The following is an 18,580-nucleotide window of genomic DNA, read 5'->3' as shown; positions in this document are numbered from 1 at the left end:
ATGATGAGATATAACATATCTCACGTGGATTAATTGTCATAATGCCTATAACTTATTTCTTTCATATGATACATAACTTTAAGTTTAATCACATTTTTCAGCTTAAAAGAGAAAAGATAGAAAATTAATGAAAAATTAAGATACTAACTCATGTGTATTGCCTTTTTTTTTTTTGTTTATTCTATCGTCTCTTGCTAATCATTATTTAGAAGAATGTCATTATTTATACTCTTTCTCTATAATCTTGAAAAAAACTAGTAATTTATTATATGGAAAGAGATTTTGATCATTTTAAGAATTAAATTCACAATTAATTCCCCGATAGCCGATAACACAAACTTTTGATCAAATATGAAGACCTAATCTTGCATTTTATAAGGAATAAGGATGGTAAGAGTGAGGGGGAGAAATTTTTTAGTCATAACTAAAATTTTCAATTCTCCACAAATCAACAATACTGATTTTTAATTTAAAAAAATACAAAATCCTAATATTGCAATTGAGAAGGCATAGTGAAATTCACAAATATAAATCCTGAACACCAATAGTTTCATGTTTAATTTGAAGAGCTGTTATTAACACACCAACTTTTACTTGTAACATACCAAACTAGATTCATTATATTTATTTTTAAGGGTGAATCTCCATTTGGTGCATTGAGTATGACAGAAGTTTGAATTCGATACACTATTCATTTTAATTCTCAAAACATGTATTCATCATTTCTATAACCTATGAACTTGTGAGTTCAATCACTTTTAATATCTACAAATTTGTAGATATACCAACAAATTCACTCAAAATGCATGTTTTGGGAATTAAAATTAATAGGGTACCGAAACTAAAATTTGGACATAAATTATGCATGTTTTGAGAAAAATCCTTGTTTTAAAAAAGGATGTTGTGTTGTAAGTAAAAATTGGCATGCCAACAAAACTTCTCTTAGTTGAGATGTGACTTGTTTTGGAGAAAAAATGATAATAATACTTAACTAAAACTACCTCATTATATTACTATTTATATTTTACCATGATGTACGTGCCATTAGATGATTAGACGTTTGCAAATTGTGTTCATGCACATTTTGACTTGTGGCGCGAATGACATCAGCTGAACTTTTACATAACTCTCTAACTTAAAATTGAAATTTAACGTTAAGTTTTATTTTTTTGAAATTTATTTTTTCAAAGATCATAGAATTTTGTCCTCTACCACCCTTTAGCAGTGTATCATGTTTTTTGATGCAAAAAAGTGAGCCCAAAGACACTTAGTAAGAGTGAAATACTTGCTAACTTGGTAAGGCTAGATACAGATGAGTTAACTTTATTAGAAAATAAGCCTAAATGAGCCTACTTTAACTGACGGTTTTTCTGATCAACCTACTGCATAAAAAATACGGCTATCTGTGTGTCTACAGCTTTTTGATCATCATTGATCATTATCTCAGTCCCACTGAATGAACAGTTCAAAACACGAATATTTGAAGCAATCTGTTATTTTTATCAATGATGATCGATAGATTGTGTAGGAATCTTTGGCACATAATATGTCATCAATAATAAAAAATCGAATCAAACCGTTTGAACAGAAATTAAAAAAAGATAATAAAAAGGAAACTCGATTTTTTTTTTTTATTATGTACAAAGTGGTGGAAAAAGACAGGTTAATTTCCCAATTAGGGAGTGGTACAGGGTTCCTAGCAATCTACTTTCTTGGGAATCTTTAGGAACATCATCCCATCTTAACTATTCATTTGATTAATAAGTAGTATTTTGTTTAAAAAAAATATATTTCTATTTCATTTATTTTCTCCTCTTTACTCCATATTCAATTAGACCATAAATGAACGTTTTTTAAACATATAAATGTTCTATTCCCAACTAGAATGGCTACTCTCACTTTGGACATCCCCGTTTCTATTGTTTCGTATGCTTCAACATGAATGATATTTTTGTATAGAGTTGTGATAATCCGACGCCCCCTTCTGACATACACTCCCATCACAGAATATCATTTGCCTTGGGATGCACAAGAAAAAAGATTTATGGTTCGACGTATTCCGATGCACATGATCTATGATTCTGTGATGGGGGCGTAAGGGGATATGTATCAGAGGGGGGCGTCAGAAAATCATTATCAACTAATCATTTGAGTCGAGAAGCATAACCAATATCATTTGGGTACACATGTACTTAGAATTAGAATCTATCATATGTACAAAAATAAGTTATTTGAGACAAGAAAAGACCTATATATAACAATCAGATTTTTCTAGTCTAGGTAAATGCTTGAGGTTCTCATTTAGATGTACGATTGAGATGGGAGGTAAAACATAAGTTTCCTAGGGATTAGCATAGATTATCTAGGGGAAAATAGTAATTTTTTAGGGATCTTTCTTTTCTCTTGGGTAAACTTAGAAATTTCTTTTCATATTTACTTGTTTGTTTGATGAAAGCCTCAAATGTCATTTATGGGTAGTATTTTCCAAAACAAATTGGTTTCTACACACTTGGTGCTAAGATGAGCTCATTCAAGGACGGTTCGACTCCATGACATTCCACATAATATATCCAATCTGAAACTATCGAACAACCTGCACTCGAGCACCAAAATCAAAAGGAAAAGTCATGGTAATGTGCACGGCTAGGCGAACCCACCACCTAATGCAAAGAATAACGCGTGCCAAGGTTCTCTGACACAAACGAGACTTCATCTATCCATCACATTCCAAGGCATGCATTGGTCCACACAAGCTTTGAGAAAATGATGTGAGATAGTTTGGCTCGACACGAAGGAGAGATTTTGACAAGAAAAAAAATGATTTGGCTTGGGATCCTAAACTCTATAAAAAGTGGGATATTATAGGCAAGTATTCAACTCACAAGTACTATATTATTCTACAAAAATTAATACTGACTTGATCAATGAAGTACGTTTACATGACCCAAAGTTAGGGCAAGATTGCTCAATGGTAGGGTAGAGTCTGACTTGAAGAGGGCGGCCCACTTCAAAATTTTGGAGGAACCATCGTCAAACTATGACACGTCGGCTTTTCGTATTTAATTTACATCCCTACTTCTTCATTAATATTTGGGATACCTCCTTGAAGAGGCCACATGTCATAGTGTGAGGATTTGGAAATGGGCTACCCGCCACAAAAGTTTTTTTTTTGGTAGAATACTACAAGACATGGGGATCTAGCATACAAAAATACAGTCCCTGAACTTAAATAATTGGTTATGGTTTTATTGGATAACCATTTTTGCACAAGTTCACACCTTTTATTTTTAAAGGTCTGCTTCTATGCTTTTGACCAGTGATTAATCATTTACTTTCCCAAGGTTTTTTCAGAATTCTTCTATAAACTCCAATGTTTTTATTTTATTTTATTATGGCAACACATTGTTGATCTCCTAGCATTTTGCTTTTGTTTTTGAGTCGTGATCTTCTGACGCCCCCCATACGCTCCGTGACATGGCATGAGCTTGAACCACAAATCTTTTTCCTTAGGATACACAACTACACATCCCCATAAATATGTGCAATTGTATATCCCGAGGAAAAATATCAATGGTTCTAGCACATGCCATGTTAGGGGGCGTCATAAAATCATTGCTTTTTTTAATAAACAAATAAAGAGTCGTGATAATATGATGCCCCCCATACGCTCCGTGACATGGCATGAGCTTGAACGACAAATCTTTTTCCTTAGGATACACAACTACACATCCCCATAAATATGTGCAATTGTATATCCCGAGGAAAAATATCAATGGTTCTAGCACATGCCACGTTAGGGGGCGTCATAAAATCATTGGTTTTTTTTAATAAACAAATAAAGAGTCGTGATAATATGATGCCCCCCCCCCCCCCAACACACACCCCCATCATAGAATCCTAGATCATTTGCCTCGGGATACACAAAAAATAAATTTATGATCATGCGTATCCCGATGCAAATGATTTACGGTTCTGTGATGGGGATGTAATGAATTGAAAAGGTAACAAAACCACACATCTTTTTCTTGTGTATCCCGATGAAAAAGATCTATGGTTCAGTGCCATTGCCACATCTGCCGCGTACCAATACCATGTGCATTTATTAGGAGGAGTAACATTGAAATGTACATCGATTCTGACATCTGATGTGGTGGTGCACATATATATAATAATCATAGATGCTTTCATTCGTATTTCGAGAAAAGAATCTGTGGTTATGTGTGCACCACCACATCAGAATGTACATTCGATGTACATTTTAATGTTACTTCAGCAGCATTATCCTCAGGAAATATACAAATTAAAACATGTATAAGTAACCCGGTTTCGAGTTTTGTGAACCTTAACAAAAATATTAAAAAGATAGCCGTTGTTATTTAAGTTAACAGATAGAATTTTGTGTGATGGTAGTAAAAACTAAAAACAGTCCTCTCCAAATGTGAAGAATTAATTCTCTAATGGAATGCAAATAAAAATGCTCAATTCTCTTCTATACATAAAAGCTGGCTTCTTTAATACTCCCCACCTTCCCCTCTTGCAACAATCTTATACTTGTCCAGCCAAATTTATGAATATTTGACTGGTCTTCTCTCTCTCTCTCTCTCACCATCTTTATTTAAACTTGGTCTCTTACTTGTTTCAGAACCACATTGATTTCTCTCATTTTCCTTGCTCACCTTAAATATAATTTCAAGATCTCTCAAATGGAACCCTTCTCAAACCACCACTCCACATTTCTTCTTGACTCAACTTTCCTTCCAAATACTCCCACTGCACTGTCTTCTTTATTGGAGGGAGAAGACTTGAACACATCCTCTGTTTCTTATTATCCAACTCAACCTCTTCAAGAGATTCCATTTGAGGTTAGGATTCAAGAAAACAACTGTCTAGACAACAACACAAAATCCCTTTCTAGTGATGATGAGTCACCTGTGACTAAGACAAACAAAGCAGATTCTTCCTCCATGGTTCTTGAACTTGAAAATGATGATCAAGCCAGTCAAAAGGAAATTCCAATACAGAAGAAGAGAAAAAACAAATATGGGTCTTGCTTGAGTTCTGTTAACTCCCAGGTAAAACTACCAAAAATTTGGCTTTGAATTCTTGTGAGTTTGGGTTTTAATAATTGTGGGTGGCTCTTAATTTTTCAGATTTCTGTCTTTTTTGCTATAGAATGTTTAGAGTTTGTCTTTTATTTTGTTAGGTTGCAAAGGAAGCTAAAGCCAAAAGGCAAAAGAAAACCAGTAGTAGAAAGGAAACAGAGGAGATGAAGAGAAGAGCAAATGAGAAGCAGCAGAGCAATGTCCCTCAAGAGGCATCAAATAGCTACATTCATGTAAGAGCAAGGAGGGGTGAAGCAACAGATAACCACAGCCTTGCAGAAAGGGTACTATAAAACAACAACTTTTATATATAAATTTCTACCCCACAAGAAAACAACCCAATTAATTACTATTCACACCAAGCATGTTTTCCTAATTGGGTTTTCAGGTAAGAAGAGAGAAAATCAGTGTGAGGATGAAGTTGTTGGAAGATCTTGTTCCTGGTTGTGACAAGGTTAAATTTATATTGTACTCACTGAGTTTCACTTTTCTCCTTGAGAAATGTTTTTTTTTTCTTATTTTGGTTTCATGTTCTTTGATTTGTAATTAGGTGGTTGGTAAGGCCCATATTTTGGATAACATAATCAACTATGTACAGACCCTGCAGTATCAAGTAGAGGTAACAGCAATTCCAATTAGACATTTTGATTAAAATCTTTATTTTATGTTGTTTAGCTTTAACAAACAAAACATTACTGAAACAATTTATTTCTTTATGCATTTTCAGTTCCTCTCCATGAAGCTTGCCTCTTTGAACTCAATGTCCTATGAATTTGCAGCAGACTTGGACCCATTCATGGTTAAATCAGAGGTATAAATTGGGAACTAAACTGCATTTATCTATCTTTCTGTACATCCATAATGCCTTTTGTTTAATTATATTTTTCATTTTTATTCTTTGAAATTGATGGATTTTTTTGCTCGTAAAATGAAATCTCAGAAACTGAGTAGCTTGGCCTCACCATTGCCATCTATGCACCAATTGAGCCCCCCCAATCCCATAGATTTTACTGACACTACAACCACTCTCACTACAAGAAATAACTACTCACTTATGGACAATTCAATTTCCTTTTTATATCAACAGGGGCAGAGGACCAATACCTTCTCTCAGGTATTAATAAAATACCCATTCAACTCCTACAACTCTACTTGCACAAAAAGTTCCAAAAAGGAAAATAAAGATAAATTGACTCTCCCTCTGGCAAACTATCCCCACATGGCTGTGCATAGAACCATCGATTTATTTCCTCAAGATACACAATTGCACATATTTATGGGGATGTGCAGTTGTGTTTCTTGAGGAAATAAATCTATGGTTCTATGCATGGAGAGAATTTGGAGGTGGTGGGGACTGAATTTGGGGGGACTACCGACCATATGAATATGTGGTCCATCCTTTTGGGTGGGGGTGGGGGAGTTTTTCAGAGAGGGAGTTAGAAAATCACGACTCATAAAATAACGAGTAGGGAACCAGAACAGTGTCCCGTTCCTAACCAAGGTAGGGTGGCACCCCACTTCATGCCGGCATTTTTGAGGACCCACTGACCGTATAGATATGTGGTCCATCCTTTGGTGAACCTACGTACCAAAAACCATAGTGTTTGATAACTTATATCCACTAGATCTAAGCTCTTGAAAAAGAGTTTAAATCCAATGATTAGAAATCATTCTTAATACAATGCAGTTATCAAGGGATGAACATCACCAATCATACTGATCTTTTGTGTGTAAATTCACCAAGGGATGGACCACATATCCATACGGTCAGTGGGTGTCCCCAAAAATGCCACGAGACATAAAATGGGGTGCCACCTGACCTTGGTTAGGAACGGGACACCGTTCTCGATCCCTATTCTAAAATAAAATATAAAAAAACCCATCTCTTCTATGTTCTAACATGAGCTATACATCCTTTTCAGGATAATGAAAATCTCTTATGGGATGTGGATGATCAGAGACAAACTTTTATTAGTCAAGGTGAGTTTAACCACTTGTATTTCTTTATTATTAAAATAATAAATAATAAATAAAATAAAAAAATTACACTAAAAACATTTGGTAAGCCCTTGACTTCCCTATCTTTTTTCATGTATTAAATTCATATATTTTTGTTTTTTATCATGATTTTTTATTTTAATATTTATCTCGACAGTTTATAAGGAGATTCAGAAGCAACATCTACAATAACAATCAGAGAATGAATCCCAAGAAGTCCACTTGAAGCATTAAAGTGTCTACATGTCTTTTGGTATCAGGTCTAATGGAGTAGGTTTCTTCTCCTCAAAGCTTTGATTTGAAGTATAATAAATTAAGGTGGGTCTAGTCTTTGAAGATGAGAATAAAATGAAAGGAAAAGCAAGGGAGGAAGAAACAAGAGAACACATATAACCGACCAAATAAAACCAGATCTTTTGTAGATCCTTGTTGTTGTACAATTGACTGCTTCCAAGAGCTTGTAGTAGTAATATTAGTAGTTAAACTTACACTAAAATATGTAATAAACAATAACTATAATACCATATAAAATGATTTTTATTGTTATTTATCCTCATAAACCTTTTCTTTCCTTGTAACCTCTAGTGTTCTTTTAGAGAGTACTGATTTGATTGGTGATGGAATCTTTTGTATGCATGTATTGTGGTTGATATTGCTGAATTAAGTCCCTACACACCTTTACAACTGTTGTGGACAGAGCATCTGTGCAAAATCTAGGGAAGTTTTCCTTAATAGAACCTGAAATGGAATCAAGTGTCTTGTTAATATTAGGTGTGTTCCCTAGGTTCTTAACTTGAAGTATCTGTGATCTTTATGCTCTCTTAGCTTTTCTATGCCCAAAGGGATAGTCCAAGGCTAAGACCAAAACAAAGATGAGTTGGTTAGAAAGAAAAATCCAACTCGGGCTGAGTCAAGGTCAAACCAAAGTACATCCAACGTCAGGTCTGATTCAAGCAAGTTTAAACAATTCAGATTCACAGAACTTGGAAACATAGGCATGCATCTCAAATATGCACGAGCACTTGCATATGAAAATACGAAATAATAAAGAGAAAAAAAAAAAAAAATCATAGACGAAAAAATCACAATGATTTACGTGGTTCGATAGTGTACTTACGTCCACGGATTAAAATTAATCTTCTTCACTAAAAAATCAAATGAGAACTGTCTAATAAAAACGCCTAAGATTTTAATTTCAAACCCAAGTCCTGAAATCTTTGTACACCTCTCTCACTTTCTCTCTCAAGTCCTGAAAGAAGAAAATCTCATGTTATTACAATCCTAGATATCTCTTTTTATAAAATCGGGAGCTATTAAAACATGTTTATCTCCTTAAAAATAGAAAAAAAAAATCCAAAAGAAATATTTATAATCCCTTTTTAGTAACCCTAAAAAGAAAAAAGAATACAAGACAATTGCACAACAATGCCAATGTGCATCTATATAATTTGGAGACTTTTAACTAAATCACTCAAAAAATAAACATTTACCAAATCAACAAAGTTAACTAGGTAAATATGTGATTTCCTAATAATTTTTGCAAAACTCGTCCTTGAGTTGTTATATCTCTCTAATATCAATTGATAAAGTAAAAAAATTTAACTTACGAGACAATTTAGCCTTGCCAGATATTGAGACCAATGCAAAAGAGGTTGCCTCCACTCACAAGATACTCTCGACTTGTTTGTCAAAATTTCCGAAAATTCTTTTAAACTCTCCATTATTTATTCTAAATTCTTTTAGGGTCAAGGTTGGTGGACTCTTGTAATAAATTATAAATACCATTAAATAAAGAGTTGGAAAACAAAACATTTTGGTTGGGGGGATAGATTTTTTTCTCACCCTAAGTAGAGATTTCCATACGAACTAAGCATCTAGTCTCCTTTTGGGTAGATGATTCAAAATGTTAAAAAAAAAAAGAACAAAAAGAAGGATGAATTACTATTTCATGAGCTGAAAATGAGTTACATACGATTCCGGCTAACGGTTCATTTTAATTACCAAAACATGAACAATCACATTTTCGTTAAAAAAAAGAGAGAAGAAAGTGGCTATTTCGCAGGTTTAAAGTGAAATTGTCACTTTAAACCTGTGAAATAGTCACTTTAAAAGCCTCTGAATTCATTATCGTTCACGTTTTGATAATTAAAATGAACAGTGAGTCGGAATCGTTAATTCGTCAAAAGTTAATCACTTTTTCGTAAATATCTAAAAAAATTAATATTTATTTAAAAAAATACAGAATTATTGGATATGGTCCTTCTTAGATTAAGTCCAATCTCATAAGCTCCTTAGGAAGGGTACGTCAAGTGTTCGAAACTTCACGAAATAATGAATTCCTTGATATCACCCTCTAGGGCCGATTGACTCTCGACTCAACCAATTTCATATAAGACTTTTTGAGGGGGCGGTGCGTGTGACTAAGATTAGTCTCACCTAAAGGGTAGTGATACCCATGGTAAGGAAATATATACATATTCAAACATTAACCATTTCAGGTATCTTTTCACACATTATATCTCCCTAATTTAGGGCAAACTTATACATATTTTAAAGTTTTTTAACAAACATATATCGATCCAACCAATTTGACATAATTCTCGGTCTGGTCATCCATGTTCAATCTTTAAAACATAGATGTCCATAATGAATCTCATAAACTAAAACTATTGGATAGAGTCATTACTGAAATCCAAATTCTCAATCTATGATTGGATCTGATCTAATTTCCAATCCAATCCCTTGATAGGCTTAAGATGAAAAAAATTGACCACCTTATATTGCATCCCATAGATACAAAAACAAGTCAATCTCTTCAATTTAGGTGAAAGGATATAGGAGGAGGAGAGGTATCTATCGTTTCATATGAATGGGTAAAGATAGTGTGGGGCCGGGTTAGATATGGCGGTTGGCCGGTGGTGCAGGCAGGCTAAGGTGGCGGCTGCTGGGGCCGAACCCCTCACGAGTGGTGCAAACCAGCATTGCTCATTAAAGAAGATTACATTAAGAGTAATAATTAAATGACTCCCACGTGGCATATTTAATCAACTCTCTTGACATGACATGTGGTAGAATCATACTTCTATACTCCTCTGGATACCAATTCCACATCCCCGTATATATGTGGAGTTATGTATCTTGAGCACATATATATATATATATATATATATATATATATATATATATATATATATATATAGGGTCCCGTTCAGCACCCTAAGCTTTACCACACACTTTAACAAACGTGTTTTGTCCTACATGGGTTAGAAGTTTAGGAGATCATCCTCACCAAAAATCAGCCAATTCCAAAACTTCTAACCCATGTAGGACAAAACACGTTTGTTAAAGTGTGTGGTAAAGCTTAGGGTGCATATATATATATATGGGTCCCGTTCGGCGTCAAGCAAAATAACAAACGTTTTAACAAACTCTCTGGGACCGTTCGATCGGACACAATCCAACGGTTGAGATCTATTTTTGTTAAGTTAAAAATTATCACATTAGTTACAACGCCATCATTTACGTTTTTCATATTTAGTTTTATCTCCCTCACTGAATATAACCCAAAAGAACAGAGTTCTGTTCTCTCTTTTCCTTCTCCGTGCTCAACCCGACCATCCCTCTCTCTCATTGCAACTCGCTCTCTCTCTCACAGCAACTCGACCCTCTCTCTCTCTCTACAACTCCCTCTCTCTCTATTGTTACAACTCTCTCTCTCTGCAACTCTCTCTATCGTTTTTCATATTTGGTTTAATATCAATTCAGGTGGGCATTAATGTTATCATTTCAGTTCCATTGCCCTTTTTCTCATTCACTTAATCAAATGTATCTTTTGCAGGCGATCTCAATTTCTATGGTAAGACAAATATATTCAGCTTTTCTAGTTGGTTAAATATCAGGATCGGTGTATTCTGCAATTGCATCATACAGAGAGTCCTTGCCATTTGCAAGCAAGGCTGGTGTGCAGTTTTACACCCAAATCAAAACATTGACTCAACAATGGAAGAATTTACCGAGTCAAGGAGTATCACTAGCTATGCCCACATCCCAGAAAATATAAAATTGCAGGTTTTGATTGAGAAATGTAAATTTAACTTCAAATAATAAAATGACTTGGGTTAGTCAGAATTTTTAGATTAGATTTCCTTTCTGTCTTGATTGATGTACTTCTCTTTTGTCTATAAATCTATGTATCAACCCATTTGTTTATTGGAACCTAGCAAACAATATTAATAAAAATAAGAGAGATGCAATTCCAAAGCTTTCATTTCTTGTTCTCTTTCCCTGTAATCAATCACCCCACCTCTTGATGTACCTTTGCATTAAAAATGAAGATTGATTAGGGAGAAGGAGACAAGAGAGAGAGAGAGAGAGAGAGAGAGAGAGGAGAGAGAGAGAGAGCGTTATGGTCGAATTGCCTATAGGGAGATCAGGGAGAAGGAGACGAGAGAGAGAGGGTTGAGAGTTGATTTTGTTCGAAGGTGAAGGAGACAGAGAGAAACACGTCTCTGTTTAGTTTGGGATTTAAATTTATTAGGGAGGTAGCATTAAAAATCATTTTGTCGAAGGACGGCGCTGTAAATAATGAATAATTTATAATTTAAACGCGGATCGCTGCAACATTCAATCTCGACCGTCCAATTCCTCCAAATCCAACGATGGAGCTTCTTTTGTTAAAACAACTGTTAAAACAGATGGCTCCGAACGCCTCCCTATATATATATGGGGTTCTAGCTAAGAGTGGATTTATAGTAGGGGCAGATGCCCACAAGAATTTTCAAAGTCCATGGGCTAGTGAGTTATTGTGACAGATTTTAAGGGTGGATAAAAAATTCAGTCATTATTGCCCCCACAAAAAAATCTTTTCTCAAAACAAATGTTATTTTTTTACTTGTAATTGCCCCCACAAAAAAATTTCTACTCTTGTTGCCCCCACATGGATAAAATCCTGGCTTCGTCCTTGGTTCTAGCACATGTCACGACAGAGGAGTTGATTGAGTATGCACGTGAGTTGGGGGGTGTCATTTTATCATGACTCCTACTTTAATTGAATTAAGGGGTGATTTTGATGTAACCCTCCATATTTTAGTCAATATTAAGAGTACACTTTGTTTTCAAATTGATAACATATGCCCCTTGATATCCTCATCTTAAATCTCGTCCAAATCATCTTTTGATTCCATTCCCTAGATGTGTCAACTTCAACCTCGGAGTAAGGTTTTTTTCCCTCTTAATTCAACCGTAAGATTAAATCTCTCTCGAACCTTCAAAACTTAGGATAAAAAAAAAAGATTTTTGGAGAAGTAAAATAATGGATTTAACATTAGAAAACTACTAGAGATTGAATAGGTTAAAAAAATTCACCTTGAACTTAATTGCTTGAAGATGATAGATTTTTATGATTAAGTTTTTACCTTAACCTTCAACCTTAAGATTCCATATTCTTCAACCTTCAAATCTAAGGAATTAAATGTGGTTTTTGAAATAATAGGAACATGGACTTTTGGGTATTAAAATAAAAGATTTTCGACGAACATATCGATGGAGCTGAATAGTTTTTTTGAGTACAAGCATACCTAGAGTAAAAGAATAAAAATGAAATATCAATCACACAAATAACACATGATTACGAGCTTTGACAAATTGCCTATGCCTATGAAGGAAAGGGAGATCAATTCACTATTGATGATGACATGCCTCTTAAAAATGAGAGAAGATGATGGATTTTGAGGAGAAAAATCAAGATTTTTTTTGGTGATTTGCTATTGGCAACCCAACTTTTACTTATAAAATCCCAATTCTTAAATTATTTATCACCCCCCAATTAAAGTTTAAAACACACTTTTCAAACATTGCAAAGGTTTGGTTCACATTACAATCTCAACATTATAACATTCATTCAAACAATTTGGATACTTTTTACAATTATGATTAGGCTCATTACCGGCGAGATCGCTACTATTTTATAAAAATTCGTTAATTATAAAAGTGATGAATTCATTAGAAAAGCATGCTTTGGGAATTAAAATGAATAATGCACCATACTCGGAATTTTGTCATATTTTGTGCGCGGAGTGGAGATTCACCTTATTTTCTCTAATTTTGATTGGAGTATAATAAGTAAAAGGGTTGCTTTATTTGCACACACAAAAATGTCTCATTGTTCCCACTTACTCATGATATCCACCTACAAGTAAAAATACTTAATTGCACACACCTAGTTATTCTATTTTAACATCTAATACTTATTGTATCCACCAAAAGGTATCGAACGATTTCTTTTTCTTCTTCTTCCTCTCCCTCCTACCCTTTATCTCTCTCTCTCTCTCTCTCTCACACACACACACACACACACACACACACACATTTCTTTTTTATTTTTTTTGTGCATCTAGAAAGGTTTCAATGAGAATTTTAAGATTTAATCTTATTTTTCTTACCCTAACACCTCCAATTGAGTTAGAGCCATTCACGTGAAAAAGTTATGTTTGGTAAGTACATACTGAATTGATTTTGTAATGTTCGATAGAAAATTTTGTTTAATAGGTACCTATTGAATTTGTCTGAAAATATTTGATAGGCACATACCAAATTTACTAGAGCAAGTTTGGTTTGAACTTACTGAATAAAATTTGTCAAAAAAATCCTGAAGTTCTTCAATTCAAAATTGTTGTTTTAGAGGTTTTTTTTAGGGCTAGTAATGATCCGAAATATACTTGATATTCGAAACTTATTTAATTCGAAAAAATGAATATATATATAATATTTGTAATTTCATATAAATACATATAGATAGAATGTTTTAGTCTTTTTGGTTTCCCTCTACATTCGTAGTTGGAAAGTAGGTTTTAAAATTTTTTATATGATTTTATATTTTTTTAAATTTTAGGAGTATTGATCGTTTGAGAATAAGGCATGTGTTTAAATCGGATCGGATTGATTTTGAATTAAAGATGAACTGAAATATATCCGATTCGATTCATATATTCATTAATCCGTTCAGATCGAGTGCATGTTTAAAATTTTTTGGATCAGTATTGGAGTGGTAGTGATATGATATTGAAGTGATCCGTTGCCAACCCTAGTTTTTTTTCATATTCCTTGATGATTAAATGACAAAAAAAAAAAAAAATCAAAGAAATAAGATAACTTGATAAAATAGTCATAAAACTTAATCTTCATTCAATCTTTCACAAAACTCCGGGAAGTGGGTTTTTTGTTCTATAGGTTGTGGTGGGGACGATGAGCCAACTCAAAAGGGTAAAAATGTATTTTTCTTTTAACATGGGTACATTGAGCCATTTCGGTAGTGTGTAAATTAATCCACCTAAGTAAAAGTTGGAGTGCCAATAGCAGTTCTCTCTCTCTTTTTTTTTTTTTTTTCCCGGGGAAGACAAGGGCATTTGAGTCCCTTTCCATTAGTCTATTAACAAGACTGAAGTCATTAGAGGCATCGTCCCATTTTCTTATCCTAGGCACCCGCTTCACTATCACTCTCATTCGGAGTCTCAGGACACAGGACGAAATGACAGAGCCACAGCTTCTCGAAGGACCCATTAATGGCGGAAGAGTTGTTGGAGCTTCATCTGAGAATCTAGGCCCCTATTTAGGTTCAAAGCGACAACGTAGGCCTAGTGTCCGATTAGGAGACATTGGAGATCAACCTGCGACGCTCTCTTACGACTCTTTCATTAGGAGAAGTAAACCATGGAAAGATTCTTTCAGATATCGCCACCCCACTCACAAAGAAACTGTCACTGCATCTAAATCTTCCAAGACCCGACCTTTGACGAACTTGGGCAATGGTGGAGATAGTTATGAAACCCTAGAAATTGAAGATAAGAACACTTCTGGGGATGGAAATTTGGATTTATTAGCGTTTGGGAATCGAACAGTAAAGGATTTTAGGGCGAAGAAAGGAGGAGCAACGAAGAGAGTGAGATCGAATTGGGTGTCGAAGGTGGATGAAGGAGCAGAAGGCAATGAGAAGTTTAGTGGTGAAGAAGGGTACAGGAATTTTGATCCCGAGGGTTCGGAAAGCCCTTTGAAGGAACACAGTCCGATTCACTTACTCGAAAACCCGAATTCTGACAGGGGACATGGGAATGAGAGAGAAGAGCACTTTCCGGGGCAGAGGAGACCGGTTAGGGCTAGGGTTTCAGTGAGTAGAGATGGTGATACGATTGAATTGGATGGGCCGTCCGATGCCGATGCCCGGACTAGTGCAGATAGAAACGGGGTCATCGATGGGGGGAGATGTCAGTCTCTTGAAGATGGGATTCCAATGTGGCTCAATGGAATAGGGTTAGGTCGATATGTGCCAGTTTTCGAGATACATGAGGTGGACGAGGATGTGTTGCCATTGTTGACATTGGATGATCTTAAGGATATGGGGATACATGCTGTTGGTTCCAGGCGGAAAATGTACTGTGCGATCCAAAAGCTTCGGAAGGATTTTTCATGAGTTTTGATATAAATTACGGTGAACATAATTGCTGAAAACCATGGGCCATAGTCAAAATCGAAATACTTGCTGAGATGGTTCAAGCTATTTTTTTTCCCCTTTCAGTTCATTTGCTAATTTTGAAATCAAATAATTCTTTTCTCCTGTTCACATTGCTCTATGGTGTAGTTATATATGTCTAGTGAAAGTTCTTAAATATGTTTCTATAATTTTACTAAAGTTTTCCTAGGAAATGTAGATGAGTTATCACAATGCATAGAAGATTAGACAAGTTGATGAATAATGAAAGATAAAGTCAATAAACAATTTCTCCTTTTGCATACCCAAAGTATTCTTCTCTTTTAGTTGTTATGTTATATTTTTTTGAATTACTTAATATTATCCCTTGCAATGCACACGCTTCTGAATAATTTATATCGGAACAGATGCGAAATTGTGAATTTTTTCAGTGATTTGATTGCAACCTGGTGTTGTGGATTTTCTCCATTTTATGTTTTTGTGATTTGTGTTCTACTTTTTTTTTTTTTTTGATCGATTGTGTTCTACTTATTTCATTTTTACATAGTTGTAAAGGTCTATTGTGAACTTAATGATAACCTTGAGAGGGATAATTCACATATGGTACTTTTGTGTTTTTCAAATGAGATGTTCGGGTGAGGAAATACCTGTCTCTCACACCTCAAGATTTGAGGTGCCGCTGAACAAGGTCCGGTCTTCTTCTTAGAACTCTGGCAAGGGATGTGTAATTTCACTATGATGATCAAGTTTGTCTATGTTTTGAGGTGAATTCGAAAGGATTGCATACTTTGCTTTCAATGATAACACCTATGAGGAAAGTTTATGTCCTGTCATTTCTGTTTATCTTATTTATTAGAGGTTAACAAGGTCATGAAACTGTTTCGAGCTATATTCTCTTTGTCAAGCTCTTCGCCTACACTTTCCGTGTGAAATTCCCTTTTCAACGATCATTCTTGGTTCGAGCGTTTGTAACTGCCATTTCAACATCGTGGGGTCTGGAACTTGTCAGTGACCGACTTTTGGTCATGGAAAGATATTCCTAACTCATTGGGAATAGTCTTGGGATTTGTTCTTGGCGTTGGCTCAGAAGAAGAGGGTTATCTATCTCAACCTTTTTAGTCAGGTTGGGAGTTGGGGAAAATGAATCAGGAGTGGTGTTTAAGTCATATCTCTTGATGATATGTGTCTTTTTGTATAAACGTTATTTTTGTACTCTCATAGGCATTTTGAGATTTTGCATTGATGATCATCTTCTTTAATTGGATTTTGTCAGTTATGTTATCTTGTATTGGTTGATAGCTAGTGGCTTTTTAACCTGCTATTCAAGGATTTAGAATTTGATTTTTTTGCTTGGGTTTCAGCTCTAAGTAAAAAATGAACTAAGAACTGAAAATTGGTTGAAATTACAAATTTGATGTTTTAGTAAAAACATGGGTTCTAAGAAAATGTTAATTAATTGTTATTATTAATGGCAACCAAAATCCTTTGTTATTTGTATGGCAACAAAATCTGAAATTTCAAATTTTAGGTTTTAGTAAAAGCATGGGTTGTAAGAAAATGTTAATAATTGTTATTATTAATGGCAACCAAATTCCTTTCATATTTGCTCTCTCTCTAACAACCTCCCTCTCTTTCTCGTCTTCAAAAATGAAGAAACTTCAATTATGACCTATATTAATAGGATATTTTTGTTTCAGTCTGGCCAGGAAATGAAATTTCAGGAATATTCGGGAAATTTAAAACCACCCTGCGGTGTGAATAGCGAAACCATTTATATATTCTGATTGAGGGACTCCTACCTTGTTGAAGTAGTTCTATTATGACAACCTTTCCAATAATCCATTGAGGGGATTGGTAGACCTAATGGCATTTTGGTCTTGATATTGTTTTTGCTGCTTATACTTCAGTAACTTCACTATCTTTCTTGCAGTTCCTTTACTAGTTTAGCATCATTCATGGTCTTAACAAGGACAAAATTATCCACTACAGAGTTTGCATTTAGGAGGAGTATTTGTAACCCTAGAGTGAACTATATGATTTCATGATTCATTCTTCAAATATATTAAGGCATTTTACTTCTCCAACTGTAAGACAGTTGCCTTATGCATTGCAAGTCCAAAATAGAAACAAATGAGTTCTGTTGCCACTGTAATTTGCTCTGAAACCTAATTTGGAAACTATCCTTTATTGTGAGCATGAGAGCATCTCTATAAGTTAAATCTATTAGGTAAGCAACTCCTCAAAGACCTTCTGATTTCTTAGAGGTCTACACAATGGTGTTAAATGAGTTTTCACATGATACTCGATGAACGCGACTTAACTGATTTCCTTTGAGAAGAATGTTAGTATAAGCTTGGTTAGAGTTCCTGAAGGCAATACATTTGAAGAATACCTTCAAACATATCATCTTTAAAAGGTTCACACAGTTCTGGCTGCCCCATATTCCTCATTAAATGACCATCAGAAGTTACCTTGATCCAATCCAGATCTGGTTGTTGTGAGTTTATGACCAAAGTTCAAAATCTCATTCCATTTTGATGTTTCAATCAACCAAAATACTGACACGAAAAAGCCAACATTACGAAATAGCTTTCTAAAATATTTTCACTGCCTGTTCCATTCCCCATGTGACCTTGTTAGCAGGTAGGATTTCCAAGGCTCAAGTGCTTGCCCAATCCCCTCTTTTATAGACCCATTCTATCCAAGATTGATTTCTTTATTTGGATTGTTATGCTTAACAAAATCTTGATTATTGATCATTAGTAGAAGTAGAGGATGGCCCAATGGAATGAGTGCTTACCCTTATTCTCTTCTGGACCTCCTTTTAACCTGAAGATTCTCTAAAGATGTTCGGGATTTTTTTCTTTCAATCCTTGACTAAGTGTGTGATACCCTACTTCGTGTTTGACTTGATTGATGGATGATACTTTAAGATATTCTCCCCTTGCAGCCATTATCTATGGAAATAGGCTTCTTTGGTTAGTTGGTGCTTATGTAG

At 34.8% G+C, this 18,580-nt stretch overlaps 2 protein-coding genes across 6 annotated transcripts; both read left to right on the top strand.

Moving 5' to 3' along the window:
- The first annotated feature begins 4,413 nt into the window (after positions 1-4,413).
- On the top strand, positions 4,414-7,673 carry LOC147395157 (transcription factor BC1-like). 5 transcript variants are annotated; one of them, XM_086453067.1, is made up of 8 exons: positions 4,416-5,072; positions 5,204-5,386; positions 5,491-5,556; positions 5,653-5,721; positions 5,830-5,913; positions 6,043-6,216; positions 7,025-7,082; positions 7,258-7,670. In XM_086453067.1, the coding sequence occupies exons 1-8, from the start codon at positions 4,704-4,706 to the stop codon at positions 7,290-7,292; spliced, it is 1,038 nt and encodes a 345-aa protein (XP_086309193.1). In that variant the 5' UTR covers positions 4,416-4,703; the 3' UTR covers positions 7,293-7,670. The 5 variants fall into 5 exon arrangements, 3 of the variants coding, with proteins under 3 accessions (XP_086309193.1, XP_086309195.1, XP_086309196.1); XM_086453069.1 differs by having other exon boundaries at positions 4,417-5,072; positions 6,190-6,216; positions 7,258-7,669; XR_015181276.1 differs by having other exon boundaries at positions 4,414-5,072; positions 6,190-7,082; positions 7,258-7,673.
- A 6,889-nt stretch (positions 7,674-14,562) lies between these two features.
- Positions 14,563-15,884, top strand: LOC147395156 (uncharacterized). The gene has a single exon (XM_086454443.1). The coding sequence runs from the start codon at positions 14,626-14,628 to the stop codon at positions 15,562-15,564; it is 939 nt and encodes a 312-aa protein (XP_086310569.1). The 5' UTR covers positions 14,563-14,625; the 3' UTR covers positions 15,565-15,884.
- The last annotated feature ends 2,696 nt before the right edge of the window (positions 15,885-18,580 follow it).

Source organism: Akebia trifoliata, chromosome 9, assembly GCF_017979445.1.
Source record: "Akebia trifoliata isolate Shusen 1 chromosome 9, ASM1797944v1, whole genome shotgun sequence".
NCBI lineage: Eukaryota > Viridiplantae > Streptophyta > Magnoliopsida > Ranunculales > Lardizabalaceae > Akebia > Akebia trifoliata.
This window is presented reverse-complemented; position numbering and strand designations above follow the sequence as displayed.